This window comes from Thunnus thynnus, chromosome 5 (genome assembly GCF_963924715.1).
Source record: "Thunnus thynnus chromosome 5, fThuThy2.1, whole genome shotgun sequence".
Lineage (NCBI taxonomy): Eukaryota > Metazoa > Chordata > Actinopteri > Scombriformes > Scombridae > Thunnus > Thunnus thynnus.
In genome coordinates, this window is record NC_089521.1 from 20924350 (window position 1) to 20941175 (window position 16826).

General features: G+C 38.3%; 2 protein-coding genes and 1 long non-coding RNA gene across 5 annotated transcripts in view; 2 read left to right on the plus strand and 1 right to left on the minus strand.

Annotated features, from left to right (window-relative positions):
• Positions 1-58: 58 nt before the first annotated feature.
• Positions 59-3923, minus strand: svip (small VCP interacting protein). 2 transcript variants are annotated; one of them, XM_067590038.1, is made up of 5 exons: positions 3434-3923; positions 3070-3120; positions 2515-2561; positions 1928-2044; positions 1309-1331 (listed from the first exon to the last, which is right to left on the minus strand). In XM_067590038.1, the coding sequence occupies exons 1-4, from the start codon at positions 3494-3496 to the stop codon at positions 1963-1965; spliced, it is 243 nt and encodes an 80-aa protein (XP_067446139.1). In that variant the 5' UTR covers positions 3497-3923; the 3' UTR covers positions 1309-1331; positions 1928-1962. The 2 variants fall into 2 exon arrangements, with proteins under 2 accessions (XP_067446138.1, XP_067446139.1); XM_067590037.1 differs by lacking the exon at positions 2515-2561 and having other exon boundaries at positions 59-1331.
• On the plus strand, positions 3923-10252 carry LOC137183176 (uncharacterized). The gene is made up of 3 exons (XR_010928419.1): positions 3923-4857; positions 5003-5166; positions 9574-10252. It is a non-coding gene; the product is annotated as an uncharacterized lncRNA (long non-coding RNA).
• Positions 10253-12861: 2609 nt separating this feature from the next.
• ano3 (anoctamin 3) overlaps positions 12862-16826 on the plus strand; it is a 33089-nt gene continuing 29124 nt past the window's right edge. For both annotated transcript variants that reach the window (XM_067589961.1, XM_067589962.1), the window contains exon 1: positions 12862-13063. In XM_067589961.1, coding sequence (XP_067446062.1) covers positions 12949-13063 — 115 coding nt within the window. In that variant the 5' untranslated portion in view covers positions 12862-12948. The remainder of the gene's footprint in view (positions 13064-16826) is intronic.

Genomic DNA, 16826 nt, shown 5'->3' on the forward strand with positions numbered 1-16826 from the left:
TGTGCTTGAATTATCTTCCTGTAAAACTGAAAATCTGCACATAAAATCTACACAAGAGTAGCAGAAATGTGATTTATTGTAGCAAATATCATTGGCTAGATTTCCTGTGCTACAAATCGTCAAAAGCACCGGAAGCATTTAAGGATCAAGTGAAGGCTGTAAGAAATGCACGCAGTTAAGCAAGTCAAAGTAAATACTTAATTATTTACACACTTCTTATTATTTTTCTTCAGTTTCTTCCTGTTTCCATTGTAGTGGACTTGAATATCTACCAACATAGAGTAGAGGCAAGCTGTTCACCGAGTATTGACGAACTGTGTGCAATTCATGTGTCAAACAAAAGCTTATGTTTGTCATATGGCAATTCATAAACACATTTCATACCTTAATTAAATTAAGCAGGCAATACATTAGAGTTTTACATCATAACTCAATGCAACAAACTTAAATTGTGCAGTAAATAAGAAAACAACAAACACTCGTGGCTTTATTTTAAAGTGACAGTGTCAAAGACTAGTGCAAAATATTTAATATATATTTAAATTTTTACTGGTTAGAATAGTTAAAGTGTGTTTGTGTTTTTTTTCCTGTTATTCAGCAGTATTCTTTAGCTGCTGCAGGGATGCACAAAATGCATTATAAAGGAAAACGCCATCTTGTTGCACTAGTCTCTGTGTTGCAAAAAAATTAGAGCCACAAACAAGGTGAAATAATGCTTACTGGGTGCTTTTTATACTAATCCTACGCACACTTAAATGTCTTTGTAAACATAAACTGTGTTTTACTTGTGAAATGTCTCATTTGCATAACTTAATTTCTGGAAAAGTCATACAAAAAGTTATGTGACCGTTAACGGATTAACAGTGAATATTGATCCTCAAATATGAAACCGACAACAGTGTAATGATGAAATGTGTGAAATGTATCACAACCGTCATCAGAGACACTACTGGACTTCATCATCATATTCTTGCGTGTTATCAAATTTTAGTCACTGTAAGACTCTGTTGTATTAACTGTGAAATTAATTACTAATACAGTAGGACATGTACTTGTTTGCACATTACCATGTGTCATCCCTGACTTGTATAATTTGGCAACAAGCGGGCAGGTCCTGCTGTTCTACCACCATAAATTGTTTTGCATTAAAGTATGAAAACTGCAGGTGTTTGTCTCAAAACATCATGAAATAGGCAAAAAACATCAATTTAAAAAAAATGGACAGCAGTTCAAACATCTTTCAAGTCATCTTGCAGCGATACTTCATCTTGTTTTGCACTTCAGAGTCATGACTTCAGCTTTTACCTTCAGGATTTTCAGCCCACCTGCCACTAGAGAAGAAACAAAGAGAAATATCAGAACAATTTTCAATCTTTCATCCATCATTAACAGAGACTAGAAATAGAGAACAGAAATTTTGGTTAGTGTACGTATAATTTGATCTTTTGCTGTATTATGATACATTTTTCAGAATTTTGTGACTGCTATAGATGAGAAATTCTGAGTACCTCTACCAATGGTCCCCACAAAGCCAGTGATTGTTTCTTAAATCTTTTATAGTTAAATATCCTCTGAACGCACTAGTCAGATATTGTCATGTTAATAACAAAGGTATTTGCTCAAGGCTACTGTGATGTGAATTTATGAAAGTTAATTTCACAAGTCTCTTCAAAAAAAGAAACTTTTTAAATGATACCTGGCAAATCTCAGTCACAACCTGAAACCAGACAATACAGACTCAAACTTCTAATATCAAACCAGATATCAAACCTATACCTGCATTCATGGGATTCACTTGAGAAAGATGGTTCAGTATTTCCAAACTGTATGCTAGCTGACGTCTCAAAGAGCAAGTCTAATTCATTTGTGTTGGACTTCAGGAGTGACGTTTATGATCACAAAACTTAAGGATTAACACAAAACTAACCTTCAACCCGCCGCCGCCACCAGACGCAGAGGTGGTCATCTCCTTCTTCTCGACCTCTTCCTGTTTTTTCCTTTTCCTCTCAACTGCTTCGGGATTTTTGACACCCCTATATGCTGTCTGAAAAAGTGAGTGGAATATGAAAAAGCACGAAAAAATGTGTTTCTATATTGTACACATGTTAAAAATATATATAATCAGTCTTAATGACATGCACCTCCACGAAAGCATGTTTCAATAAAATACTTTCAAAGAGAAAAACGTATATGCATTCACAACTAGCAAAAAGGTGTACAACTACTGAAAAAAGGCAATTCAGCTAAAGGATGGAGTAGTTCAATAGTGTTGTGATGTTTGCTGAAACGTGACTGCGGGTTAGGGGCCCAGTGTATTTCATCTGTGGCAGTAAAAGTGTGAATTGTCAGGCTGAGGAGAAATGATTTTCATTCCATAGAGTGTTACAGTCAGGAGTTTTATAAATAAAAAAAGTGACTTAGAGCAGAAAGATGAAATGTGGTAGTTGAGATGAGAGCCAATCCAAAGATTCATCTGGCCAGGAAGATTTTTCATTGTGGTCCATGTCTACTTACCTTGATAGACCTTTTGCATGGCTCTTACGGGTTTGCAAGTGGCTTTTCTGTACAATTAAAAAATTACTCACTACATTGTGAGGTCAACCTTTAACACTGTGTATTTAATAGAGAACTATAATAGTATACTACCCTCAATTACCATTTTGTCAGCTACATCTATAAATGCCGTCTCATATAACAGCCCTGCAATAAACCTTATCTCCACTGAGGTTATAATGGTTCGTCTTTGTTTGAACTGTATTGGAGAGATGTTAATTCATCTTTAAGATCATATTGGAGCCTGTAGTTTGTTGTTGTTTAATGATATCGTCCTATACTGAGATGTATCTCTCATAAGGGTAGACTAAATATTGAATACACCTCTCAGGGTGGCCATGAAGTTAAAACATCCCATCAGTTTTAGCAAAAACTGAACATTATAACCTTCATGAAGGCAGGATTTATTGCAGGGCTGTTGTACTAGACTGCATTAGTTTTAGTGAGTGTATAAACCACACTGTCTTGTCAGTGTTTTAGCACTTCACTCACGGACAAAAAAGACTTATAACTTACCTCTTTTTGCCTCTTTTCAGCGGCCTCAGCTAATTGTCGCCTCCTTGTCTCCTGTTAAGAACACAAAAAAACTTAAGGTTAGGACTGTAAGTCAAGCAGAAAGCCTTGAGGTAACTGTGCTGGGCCTGGTAGGTTACATGCCTGACATGCCAGTGTTTACACAAGCTAAACACACTCAACGCCTCCTAAACATTACCTAGTAGGGCCTCTTCTTGTCCAGATGATTATTAAACAAACTCATGTCACCTACGTTAAATCACTTTGCTTTATGTTACACATTTTATAATGCAATACAAGCATGGCATTCTGGCTTATACAGGTTCAGTGTTGGTTATAAAAGTAGTCGTTAATTTAAGCTACGTACTGGATCTGGAGTGACAACAACGTCGTCCGCTGCTCCACCAAGGCACGATAAGCACATCCCCATACTTGAGTTGTTATTCCAGGCAGTAAAAGGTAGCGTAGAAAATGAGTTATCAGCGTCTCAGTTTAGCCTAACTAGCTGACAGTTAAGGCAACAGAAGCAGCAGCTTCTACTCCCAACGGCTGCTGTTGGGGCGTTTGGCATAACGGTAACGGCTTCTGCTCGCTAAAGTAACGCTAGCATCCTAGCTAATAGTCAAGCGATAGCTACCACTATTAGCTCGGTCACTGCTGCAAGCCGCCCAATAGTTTATTTCTCCTCACACCTTTTGTTTGGTCGCCTCGGCATTTGGAAAAATAGCTGTTTGGAGGTCGGACGTCAAAGCCAAATATTTCTCCTTGTGAGTTTGCTTTGGTCAGAGTTCAACTGGCTGACTAATCTGCCGATGTGCGTTCAATAACGTTACACATCCAGTGTAACGTATTTAGTCAATGAACACGGATGACGGTTTGTTCAAGCATGTTGCACCTGTATCAACCTGTATTGTCACAAATCAAAACATGACGATAACTGTTTTTCATAGTTTAAAAAACGTATGTAGTAGTGATCTTGTTTACAAGACGTCTACGTTAACGTCAGTGCGTTTATACTGTATAGAACAGTATTTGTAACATGGTTTTGAACGCAGCTCAGATACGACCACACAGCCACACACTCATCCTCTGACAGCTGGTCTAACAGCACCACCCTGTGGCGGAAGGCAAAACAGATCATAATCACCATGGTAACGGGTCGTGTCTCGTTGGTAACCCTAGATTTGAGAAACTCTCGCGAGCCGCTTCAAATTATTTTCGTCTCGCTGTTTTTATGACGTGACAACGTTAGGTTAAGACACAAAAACCACTCGGATAGGGTTAGGGAAAGATCATGGTTTGTGTTAAAATGATCACTTGAAACGTGGTGTTTGTTTAAATTACTACTTCATTGCAAATCTCGCGATAGTCTCGCAATCTAAGGTTATCATCCAGACACGACCATGGCAATGTCAATAAAATAATACATCCATGACCACTACAAAATGATTGCTGGCTTGCAATTACTCACTCCAACGAGCACAGTAAATGCAGTGTGATCACAATAGATTTGTTATGCCCTGACTCCATCACCCGGAGTTATTCTTTTTATACAGGTCTAGATGAAAGAAAACCGTCTGAAATGCGAAAACGAAAAAAAACTCTAATACAAGATTAAAAAAAAATACTTCTGCAATTTAAATAACTGATTCCATAGGGTAAATGTCACCGTGTAATTACCCTACATAAGCCACCAAATTCAAGTCAAATCCACCTTTGAGTGACTGGATATTGTCATCTTGTTGTACTTTGCTGTCAGTCAGGCAGACTGATGAGTAAGCCCCGTGTGAGGTGAGTGATGCCCCATACAGCAATTCAGTCCAATCAATATTCTACAATCAATAGCCTGAGAGTCTAATGTTGTACCCCGCTTCACCGGACAACACTTTAAACTCCACCCATCCATCTTTACTGCACCGCCCGGGCTATTTCACAGCTCAAACTGCTGCACTGTGGGGATGGCAGGCTCATGAGGCTGCACAGCTTTTGTGGCTGTGCAAGTTGTCATTCAGAAACTTACTGATGGAGGATTTGTACTGAAGGCGCAAGTACCTGCAGCAATGGAAGTCAAAGTGTCTCAGGCTCTTGGTAGCTCCTCAGGTAGGATCACTTACACTCTTAAAGGATGCACGCTGAGCTACTGTGTTCATTTAAAATACTTTATTTGTTTTATTTATGTTGCTGTTGTCATATTGAAGGATTTTTGTCATCTGTTAAGATGTGATCTGTAATAAGCTGTCCAATTAATCATGTTTGCATCTTGTAATATAGAGGAATATGCAAGTTCTTTACATGTTGTTACTTTTTTCATTTTAAATCCTTATTTAAGGATTAAGGTAATTTAAGCAAATCCATGTACTCAGCTATTATAATTAGAGTAACAGTACACCTGTGATTATACTGTTCCAAAATACTGTAAAACATAGTGCAGAAGAGTTCATATGAAGAGTCTACAGCCATGCTGGCGGCTCTGTGAGGTGTTTTTAGGCACAGCAAGGTTTTAAACTAAATGCTCACAACAGCATGCTGACATGCTCACAATGACAACCTTAACATGCTGATAGTTAGCAGGTATAATGTTTACCATGTTTATTGTCTTAGTTTAGCATGTTCGCTTGCTAACATTTGCTAATTACCACTGGCCTGATGATGGCACTAAATGAAAGCTCAAGATGAAAGTTATTACAATACACCGTCTGGGGACTGTGAATGTCTGTACCAAATTTCATGGCAATCCATCCAATAGTTGAGATGTTTCAATAACAACTAAGAATGTCTTAGAACCTGTTGGTGGTGCTAAAATCATTAGGATTTATCCTCTAAGGATCATGAATAAATGTAGCATATTTCATGCCGATCCATCCAATAGTTGTCAAGATATTTCGCTTTGAATCAGAAATGTAAACCTCATTGTGCGCAAGAGATCACCAAAGACAATATGATTCGTCCTCTGTGGACCATGAATGTACAAAATTTCATGGCAATCCATCCAGTAGTTGATGGACTGACTGACTCACAGACTTTGCCATAGAGCCGTGCCGTTGGCATAGACTGTTAATCCACTTAGTAAAACAGATCCTTTAGTATTGATTTATTTATGAAGAGAGATATCGAATGAATGAATGAACTGACAAACACTTGTCAATTATAGTTTTTTTTAAGAATACACATAACTGGTTCCTTCATGTCATTTCCTGTATAGGAGAAATTGATTAAGTGATCACAACTCTACAAGAATAATTATCACGAAGGGCGTTTGTCTTTCTGTTTTCATCACTGTCATGTCTGCACAGCACTCAGCAAAGCTTATTTGTGACTTGTGCTGAAATAACAGTGGTCAGAGAAAGGAGAGCGTGACTCTTTAGGGAAATCCAGCAAACATGTCCAGTGTCATTCAGTTTAATGAACTATCTAATGCATGAACGCTGTGGCTTTTATTAGCTGTTCTAAATCATCACAGCCTCAGGCAAAGATGAAAATGGCAAAACTGTGGTTATGTCTTGATAGCTAATAGGACAGTGTTTTCCTCTATGTTGAGCCATGTGGATAATGTTTAGTGGTGTGCAGAGACCCTGAGACAGACATGGGGGCAAATTCTGCACTGAGGGGGCGGCTGATGTGCTGGAAGCTGGGTCAAGTGTTTACCACAGTATAAATAATCAAGCCTTTAAAGCTGGTTTGGATCCTTCGGCGTGTGCTCCTTCACCCCATATTTTTGGTCCGGTGGCAGTGTGACCAGGTTACATAAGATGTTTTTAAAAGTGCACACCTCCAAGAATGACAGGAGTCGTGCATGTGCAGGATGCTCCCTGGGAGGAAATTTGTGAAAATTGGATTTTAAAAACTAAAAAAATCGTACAATGGCCTTTTGATGAGAGAAATTGCAAAGAATTTTCTTCCTCTTCTTCTGAGTATTGAATAAGCTAATGAAAGAACTCCAACTGTACAATAAAGTTGTGTATATTAGCTGTATTTATCTGTACCTTCTTTAGGAAAACAATATCCATTTTTATTTCACAGCTACAGAAGATACAGTCTTCACATTCCTGGAACATGTCATTCATTCTGTACTAAAAAGCTACCACACGTTTCACTTTTCTGTCAATTTCTGTCAAATCTGAAGTCTTTCTTGGGGTTTAAGGAATTCTAGGTGAAACTGCATCTGCTTGAAGTCAAACTCCTCTTACAGAGTACTATTTTTTTCACAGTTTGCATGCTGTTTTTCAAACACGGTAATTGTCTACAACTATATTTACAGATTCTAATCATTGCTTCTTAATGCACTTATGCATTAATGCATATCTTATCTGCAGGAGGAGGCAGGAATGTTATGATTTTATGGAAACATTAATTTGGCCTTAACTGATCGCTGCTGACTAATGTAAGCTGTTTAAGAAATGTAAGCCACACACACACACACACTAGGTCTGAGTAGCCATCATGTAATGGAAATACTGCAGTATAAATGCCCTTCAGTCTGGATATACACCCCTTTTTGTATGAAGGTAATAAACACTGATGCCCTTTTTATTCAATTAACAAGTTGCTGGTGAAGATGTCCACCTACATGCTGTACTCAAACTAAATTACATTTCCTTTATAAGCTGCTGACATTTCCATGTTGTAAAGTGTTTGTGCAGGTATATTATTATATTATTCAATTATCAATAAGCCCAAGATGTGTTTGTGACATTTGTTTCAAAGTTAGTAATGATGGTAGTATTGGTCAGATAATGTGACTGTGGGGTAAATGATACTTTTACATAGTTTACTGTGAGAGTGGAATTTGATGACCTGGGTCTTTGAAATGTATTTGTTGAAATAAATAATCAATGCGCCAGGAAGTTCACGCAGGAAGGAGCCCGCTTGCTCATCAATCGATCCACCTAATGTCTCTGTACTCTGTATACTGTCCTAAGGAGTTAGGACAGTATATCACCGCACTTAGACGGCACAGCTGTAATGGACAAAGCACATATTAGGTGGAACATTTTCTTCTGAGCAGATGTCAAGAGGTCACCTCGCTGCAGTGTGTCAGTCAGTTTTGTATCTGTGCCCTCAATGTGCAATGATCTTCTTTAATGGCAGTCGTTGTTTTTGTTAGTGAACCACCCCAGAGAGTTGAGAAATTGCACTTATTCTGTAAAAATACACTGAATTGGTTGTAATCAATGAAACATACTGCTGTATTTTCAGCTGTAATACACCACTCTATTTCTGCAGGTTCAGGTTATCAGCCCTCTGGCAATAATTGTAGTTGTTGTCATAAACTAAAGTGTTCACATTTAAAATTGCAGCGTTTTAAATAACATCCAAGCAGCCATGTGTTGTTTTCTTATGGGCTCCATCAAGAAGAGAGGCTGAAGGGAGATGACACTGCTGAGCCTGTACAGTAGAGAATTATTTCAGAGATGCAAAGTGCCTCTGAACAGTGGTGAGTCACGTTGTTTGGACTCTGAGCGCAGCCCCACGGCTCCTCTTGTTGGTCTTAATGAAGTCAAATGCACATATGAGGGGGGGAGGCACACATCATCACACACTGAATGAAAATCTCTGACTGTAGATGTTATTTTTCCACTGTAAACAAATTAAAATGCTTTATTGTATGCTAACTTGGTTAACCTTAGGGTTGACCTGTTTAGGATCCAGAATGCCAGCCTCTACATTATGTAACAAAGCAATTACGACGACAGAATGGCTCAATGGCTATATACAAAAAAAGGGTAAACAATACATTTATCTTCTTATTGTGCTGATTATGCCCCATCTAAACAGCCACATTATTAGAAATACTTCAACATTTATAAGGATACAATACTGTGAGGTTAACAGTTTGCCACATATTGAAATTAAAAATTAACTTTTCATTAACTCTCATTCAGGCCGACATAATCACAACATGCATGTTCAGTCAGTGAGCTGTCGCTGCCCATTTTGTATTATTAATCAGTTTAGATTTCTTAACCTGAAAACCAAACTGCATAGTCACAAAGCTGTTTTTCAATTGCTCCTTTTTTTTCATTTCATCTTCTCAAATCATCAAAAATCTATTCCTAAACAATTAAGTTCAGTGCGATCTTGCAGCTTGCTAGTCTGTACTCTGATATTATTAGACATTTCTGTCAGTTAAACTATTTAACTGGTTTTCATGGTTTAAATTCAACTTGATCAGATGTGTTAAATAATTGGTTTTGGAAAGTGAGGAGTCCTTATTCTTCCCAATTAGTGTCAAGTATCAAAGGATAAAAGGAATTTTAAAGAGCTGTTAAAAATGAATGAGTGCAGTAATACGAGATGGGGGATAAGTGGAGAGCCAGACTGCTGTGATCACTTACATATTTTACTGATCTGAACGTACAAGTTACTGGATTCTCCCGCTGATAACTTCCATAACTAGTATTATGGTTTGAATATGTGACAGGATGCCCCTCAAGATAAAAGAAACAATAAAGACACTGTAGACCTCACACTTTTCATCATAACATTGTCTCATATTGATGTTTGCAGGATCATGTCATCAGGACAACTGTATGTTCCTTCCCCTGCTGGAGAGTCAGGCCTCCAGCTCCTCTGGAGCCGACAGGCATGTTCATATCAATCTCACCCTCAGCCACTCGGTGTCCTGGAGTTCAGGAGCCACAGACACAGAGAGCGACCCACAGTCTGGTGAGTTTGCTACAGCAGCACTTGTAAATAAATCTGTATGTAATCAAAACACCAGCCCTGTCCACCACCCTTGGCATATTGCTGTAAAACAGTTAACATGAGGAATCACGTAATAAAATACAAAGTTAATACTTAAAATTCAAGCTGCCTCCTAAATCAATATGCTTGCTGATTCTGCCATTGTGAGTGTTAATGAGGCTGCTGACCACAGTAGTGCTGGCCAAGTGTTTGTGTTGTGGCCACTGGGCATCGGATATACTAAACAACAGAGTTGATGATTAGCTGGTTTGACCTTGTCAAGACCTTTTGTTGAACTGTTTGCTCTGAACTTTTGAGACAACTTCATCAGCGGATCCTGCGGCTGCGAAGCCTCAGAGGAAGACATCAGTAGTCATTTAGTTGAATGTGTTGATGTTAGATGTCTTTGTCATTCAGAAGCCTCTTGAGCAAGTGGAGAGCTCTTTGATTGTTTTGAACAGCGTGCAAACACGGAGGCAGCGAGACATGTGTTGAATATCAGGGACGGTTTTCATTGTTTTTGTATGTGATTAAAAATCTCTCCCTACACTTGCTTGTGACCTTTTCTTTGACTGAAATATTTGATTGCTTTTTTAGTGTTATTTTAAGTATTATATTTGTAATCTAATTGCAGTTTTGTAATCTAATTGCAGTTTTACTACGATAGATATAATTTGGGAATATAATGATGACTACTGAACACTCAGTTAAAAGAGAGCTGAAAATTCAGTTTGAGGTTTTTTGGGGGGGGGACTTGTGATATTGTTTTAACTGTGAAACTTATTGTCTTGCTTTTTCTGCAAAGATAACAACTGACAGCTGACTGTTTAGTTTTGAAGCTGCAAGACTATTGATTGTATATTGACACACAAAAGCTAAGGTAAATAATGCATAAAGCTTTTGTGGTTCTTATTTGAAGAATAACTCTTGACAGCTCTGTTAGTCACCATATAAACCACAAGGTGGCAGTATTTCTATTTTTCTAAAACCCTGCTCCCTCTGCAGAGCTGTCATCTGACCTACATCTCTCTACATCTCTCTAACAAGCAGGAATGGACAAGATAAAATTTTTAATGGGGCTGACCCTATAGGGGCTGTTTATTTATTTATTCATCAGCCCAGTGGAAGAAATGGACTTCTAGTTCAATAACAGATTATACAGTAAGGGTTGGCACGCACAGCCCTGCCACAAGCCTTCAATAAACATCATAACAGTGGGAGGAGGAGAGGCACGCTGAGCTGCAAGAAAGCAGATGGTATTTGCATCCACGACAGATGCCAGACTACTCCCCCAGAATACCAGCACAGACAGAGATTTGATACACAAAAGTAGGACCACAGACCAAACTGCAAACTGCGTTATTGTGACCGTGTGGCGACTGTCCACATCACAGCAGTCACTTCAGTGTCTGCTTACATGGAGACAGCACGAGCAACACAGAGCTTTCCCACCCTTTGGTTTCAGATCCTGATTGGAGGTTTGCTGATCTGTAGCTCGATGTAGTTGACATTGAGATAAGACTAGTGACCTTGTAGATTAATCATGATAAGATTGGTTTGGTGAACAGCATGCAACTGAAGACCTAAGGCAAAGGGATAAGTGTATGTCTCTACATATGTGTCTGTATGTGTCTACATATTCTTACTAAGGTGCAGGTTTATCTATCATATATATTGACTGTGTGATTAAAAATATGCCTGATATTCCAGTTTTTCTATGTTATATATGAATGTTAAACGCTGTCAAAAACACAGTAAAATGGTGATAACAGAGGCACAGTAGAATAGTAGGCACTAGAGTTAACAACATCCATAAAATAAAAAATAAACCATAAAATCAGAAAGAGAAACGATAACAAAGCAGAGCAGCACAGCAGGGAAATACCTGATTTAAATAAGAAATTGATGGGTTTTTTTTAAATGAAACTTAATATACTGTATTCTGCATTCTAACCACGACTCCATATTTATGATATCCAATACAAACTCATAAAAATCAAATGCATTTTTTTTTCCATTTTAGCCGAGTCTCATTTGTGTAATATAAAGCCAGCACAACACATACACCATCATTTTTAATATTAGGCTATTAAACATTACTGCAGCCTTTTCAACTCCCTGCTCAGAAGTGTTTTTGCTTCAATTTTCATGACTGACTTTTCATAACATTTGCTCTCAAACAAGAGATCCCCCTGCCAGCAGTGTGTCTGCACAGCTGAGCTGCGAGCCCTGTAGTATTAAGCCACAGTATTGATTGTTTTGAGTTTTTCTCTCAGTCTCACAGTCTTAAATGCCCCTGCCAAAGCAAATTGTTCAGCCTAGAAAACGTTGAATGGCCCATATTCCCTTTATTGATGTTTTGCTCTGTTTGTTTTTTTTTGCACAAAGTCACAGTTAACTCTGACTGTGTCTTTCAGCTAACAAACTGGTGGCTTCTGTCAACAACTCTGGACATGTTTTATGTTGACTTGGTGTCAAGTGGCTTTAGATCTGATGGACTTCTTCTTTTCTAGAATAATGAAGTCTAAAACGATCATTTTAAGACTGACATTTCAAAAATGTAAAAGGTTTCAGTCCATCCTTCTTCATAGCCAGATGAAAAATATTCCAAAGGAGCTTATAGTTGCCTAAATGTGAAGTTATTTTGACTTTAAAATTAAAAATAAAAGCAATACCCTCACTGAGGGTGCTATTACATCATATTCTGAGATCTTTTTATAGCCAGCACCGGATCCATTAGCTATATTTGTGACACAGTGTGCAAAGTGCACATTAGTCTACCTGTATTTTCTTTAGCTAATAGTTCACCAGACTATGTGATGCCATAGGGGACAAGTAGCTTTCAGCGCGGGTAAAAGGGATGACTGATGTGCGAATCAATACATGTCCTTGTCGGCCCATTTGAGATCTGCTGCCCCTGGTAATTTCCCGCAGCTTATTTGGAGTCAGTAAATCAGGACGGAGGGGGACGTGTCCATCCCAGGACCTCCCCTGCCGCCCGTCACCATGACAACAGCCGTGGATGGTGGTGGATGGGGAGAGCGGAGAGGAGAGGAGAGGAGAGGAGGCGGGGGGGGAGGGTGGGGGGTGAGCATGCGGAGCTTACACAGGTGTTGCTGGGGTTTGCGCATCGCCCGTGAGATCGCTTGGCAGGATGGGAGCTGCGAGAACACCTACGCAACCCCTCCATAGTTTCCCATGTATTCTGCAATTTTGCTTTTCGAGATACGGAATTTAATTAACGCTGGAAACCAAGTGAACGTCGCAATGGTGCACCACTCGGGCTCCATCCAGTCCTTCAAGCAGCAGAAAGGTTGGTCGCAAAATGTGACAATTTGGCGTCCGGTTCAGTGATGTATGTCTGAGCTGGTTGTGATGTGTGGTGACTTTTCTTCTCTTGTTAAATAGTTTGTGGTGTGAAGAGGTGTCGGACTCTGCACTTGCTGTAAGAGTGACGCAGAGTTGGAGGTCTTGCATCCTCTGAGCCTTGTGCGCTTTGATATTTTATCCACTTTATGTTACACTGACTATATTGATTTATTGTACATTATTGTACAGCAGCACAGAGATCCAATTACTGCAGATATTTCTAAATAACACCTTAAATCAATCATCTTAAAGTTGATAAAATAAACATCACAAACATCATTAAAAAAACACATTTTTTGTGATACAGTGGAAGGTTTTAGCATTCAGACAAAAAGACTTGACCATTCTTCATAATTCAAGCAATGCAGATTTAGAAAATGTTATTTAAGTTGTGTTTGAACTAGCAGTGATTTCACAGACGTGTCCATATGCAGGAGCTTTCACATCCACTGTAGTACAAGTAGGCCAGAATAAGCAGTGATAACAATATATTGTGCTTATGCTTGAGGAAAAATACACACTGTTTAACTGTCAAAAAAGAAATCCTTACAAGTCTGTTCACCGTCATGCAAAATAGTTTGTGCTGAAGGTGAAGTAGCTTCTGTCAGGTTTAGCTGCATTCAGGCTTTGTGGTTTTGACAATAATAAAAAATGGTTTTGAGAAGAAGCTGTTAAAAGTTTGTGCCAAGCAGTCAAATGGAAAATACATCCTCACTCAGCAATATGAGACATCAGACTCTAGTTCATGTTAATGGACCAGTGTGCACCATACTAACTGTGCAGTGAAAGAAAAAATAATTACCCCATATTTACGTCTTTTAATTTAATCAGATAAGTAAATCTCTATCAAGTCATCAATCTGTGTATTCTCATCCAGCTGGCTGGTATTGATTTCAGCTCCTTAGAGAACATTAGTGCTTCTTTAAAACTGGGCATTAATTATTCATGTGCGGGTTGTATAAATTTAGCAACATGATGAAGAAACTTGTTGTTTCTGCTAACACAGGCTCATAATTGGGGAGCAGTGACCCCTTTTTGTATATGTACCTGGTTGTGGAGGATGAAAGGGTCTATCGGCTGGCTGCTGATGAGAGGATGCTGAGCTGAGCTGGAAGAGATGAGAGCAAGTAGAAATCTCATGACTGAGGGATGCCCTGTTTAAGAGGTTAGGTTAGCTTATCTGCTTCTTTGAAAACAAACAGCTATAAGTGAACATAAAAGCAGGATTTTTACATCCACTTTCAACTTTTTTTTTCTCCAGACTCAATCTCCCACCATGTCCTACATGCATAATAAGGACTGTACCACTTGAATCCAGGCTGAGTTTAGGGTTTGTTTGCAATCTTATGATCATTTATATAGATTTTTATTATTATAATGTTTTAAATTCTGTAGCTGTGTTCTATACAGGAAATATGTATTTTAACATTTCTATTTCAAAGTAAAATCCTAACTGTAATGTAATAAGTGTTGTGCACCAAAGGGTGTCCAGCCCACATGGGATTACAAGACACTACAAACATAAAAACAAGAGCAATAACATAATGAGAGCAAGAGAACAAATATAATACACCTCCATACATGTCAATCAATGTCAAACCAAATATGAACAAGACATAACTAATGCATATCTGAGCCTTAAACACATCAAACATGAAGCGCCCTCATACGTTGTTGGTAATCATTCAACACAAACTGAGCTGAAACACTTTGTCTGTAAACAGTTACTGAAGTCTACATTCACCAGACATACAAAACAAATCAGGACATTCTGCAGACATTTTAAGGAAAAGCCTATATCTAAAATTGTGATATAATGGACAATAGAACAAAAAGTGTGTTTAATTATCAACCTCTCCCAGAGTCAATCACACACATACATTATATATCACAGAATGGAAAACTTCCTGGCTTCAATCCAGCCAACAGGAAACAGCACAAGATGAGTTTATGAAAAAAAAAAAAAAAAAAAAAAAAATCTGGCTTGTGACTGCTAAGTGCACCATTCAATAGACTGTAAAAGAGGTGAAATTTGGCTCACAAAGCCCTACTAAGCAAAATTCAGAAAGCATATTGCACCTCCTCAACCGCCATCAACAACACAATATGACAGCATTAAAAGGCTCGGTGTTGAAAATGCTTGCTCACCTTTTGCAAACTCAATGGCTCTTTGTGTTCCTACGCACCGGAGATGAAAGGCTTTCTTTAAGTCACCGGAGCCAAACTCTTATTGTGTTATAGGTATTCATTAAAACCTTAAAATTAATTCTAAAATCAACTGGAAGCCAGTATAAAGTGATCTAAAGGGAGTTAAATCTCTTTCCAAGTTCCCCTTTAAAGGCTCCAGCTGAGCTGTAGGTGAGGAAACATTTTTGGTTGAGGAGGACAGAACAGAATTACAAAAGGGATTGATTATTATGAGATTAAACAGAAGATGAAGATATACTGAAGAGATTTCCTCCTACTGCCATAACTTTTGAAATTTTCAGTTAGTTGAATCAAACTATATTTGGACTTTAAAAAAAGACTCATAACCATCTGATGTCACTTTCCATCTTTGGCAGACTAATTATAAACCGCATTTATCATCAGCAAACACTGTTGAAACAGACAGAACACTTAATATCTGCTGGGCAATATTTACTTGAAGTAATCTACTAATCTGTTCTACAATCAAACTCTAAAGCTTTGTTTCATGCATTATTCTGCGCTTTCATAAGTACTGTAGTGTTTGCAGCATCAACAACCAACTGCTATCATAGTGTTTCAAGAATCAATATTGTGTATCCAGCAATATCCTGCTCATCTTCCTTGTTGAATTAACCACAGAAAAGAAACAAAGACAAAGAAACTGGAGTAATTACTCTCAAAGATTAAAAATAGCACAATAGAGATTGACTTTGATATTCATGTGTGTGTTCTTAAAAAAGAAAGTTTCTATTTATCAGTGGGTTGGTTCAGTGCAATTTTTGATTTTGTAAGTGTGCGTACATAGTAGTAGTATTGTGTCTGTGTGTGCGTGTGTGTTCATGTGTAAACTTTGCACAATCCTAAGCAGGCCACCTGTCCTCTTATGCAATCGGGCAGATGGTTTTATAGATACAGACATCAATTTGAGGACAGATTTGGGGTGAGCACACATACAGCATCATCTGTGATTTAGACGAGCTACTGAATATCAGGCAGACATCTGAAATGTTCCTTTTATTAATTTGTAGCATACCAGGTAGACAAACAGTTTGCAAAATGACAAAACAAAGAGGCTGGCTACTTTAACACGTTCACGGTCTTTAAATAGTCTGTGCTTGTTTTGTTGCTAGGTTATAAGAACAATACGGGGAGAAGTTATTCCACAGTTTAATCATGTCTATAAAACTCACAGATTATCCTGTGAACTTAATGCTTGACATTACTTGATATAAACCGCAGGCATTCTTTGATGAGGTGTGTATTTGCAGACACAGCAGAGGCTTTGGAGAAAATCCTTTGACGTAGTAGAAATCGCAAGTAATCAGGGGGCATAAGAAGATATTGTGACGATAAAGGAACGGGGGAATATAGAGATTGAGAGAGAAGGAAGATGTTTAATCTGCTCAAATGATGCAATCCAGAGGTTGTGCCAGGGTTGTATAAAAGGATTCTGAACCATTTAAACCGTGGGTAAAAAATACCATTTGCTCCGAGGTGTGTTCACAGTCAGGCTTAAC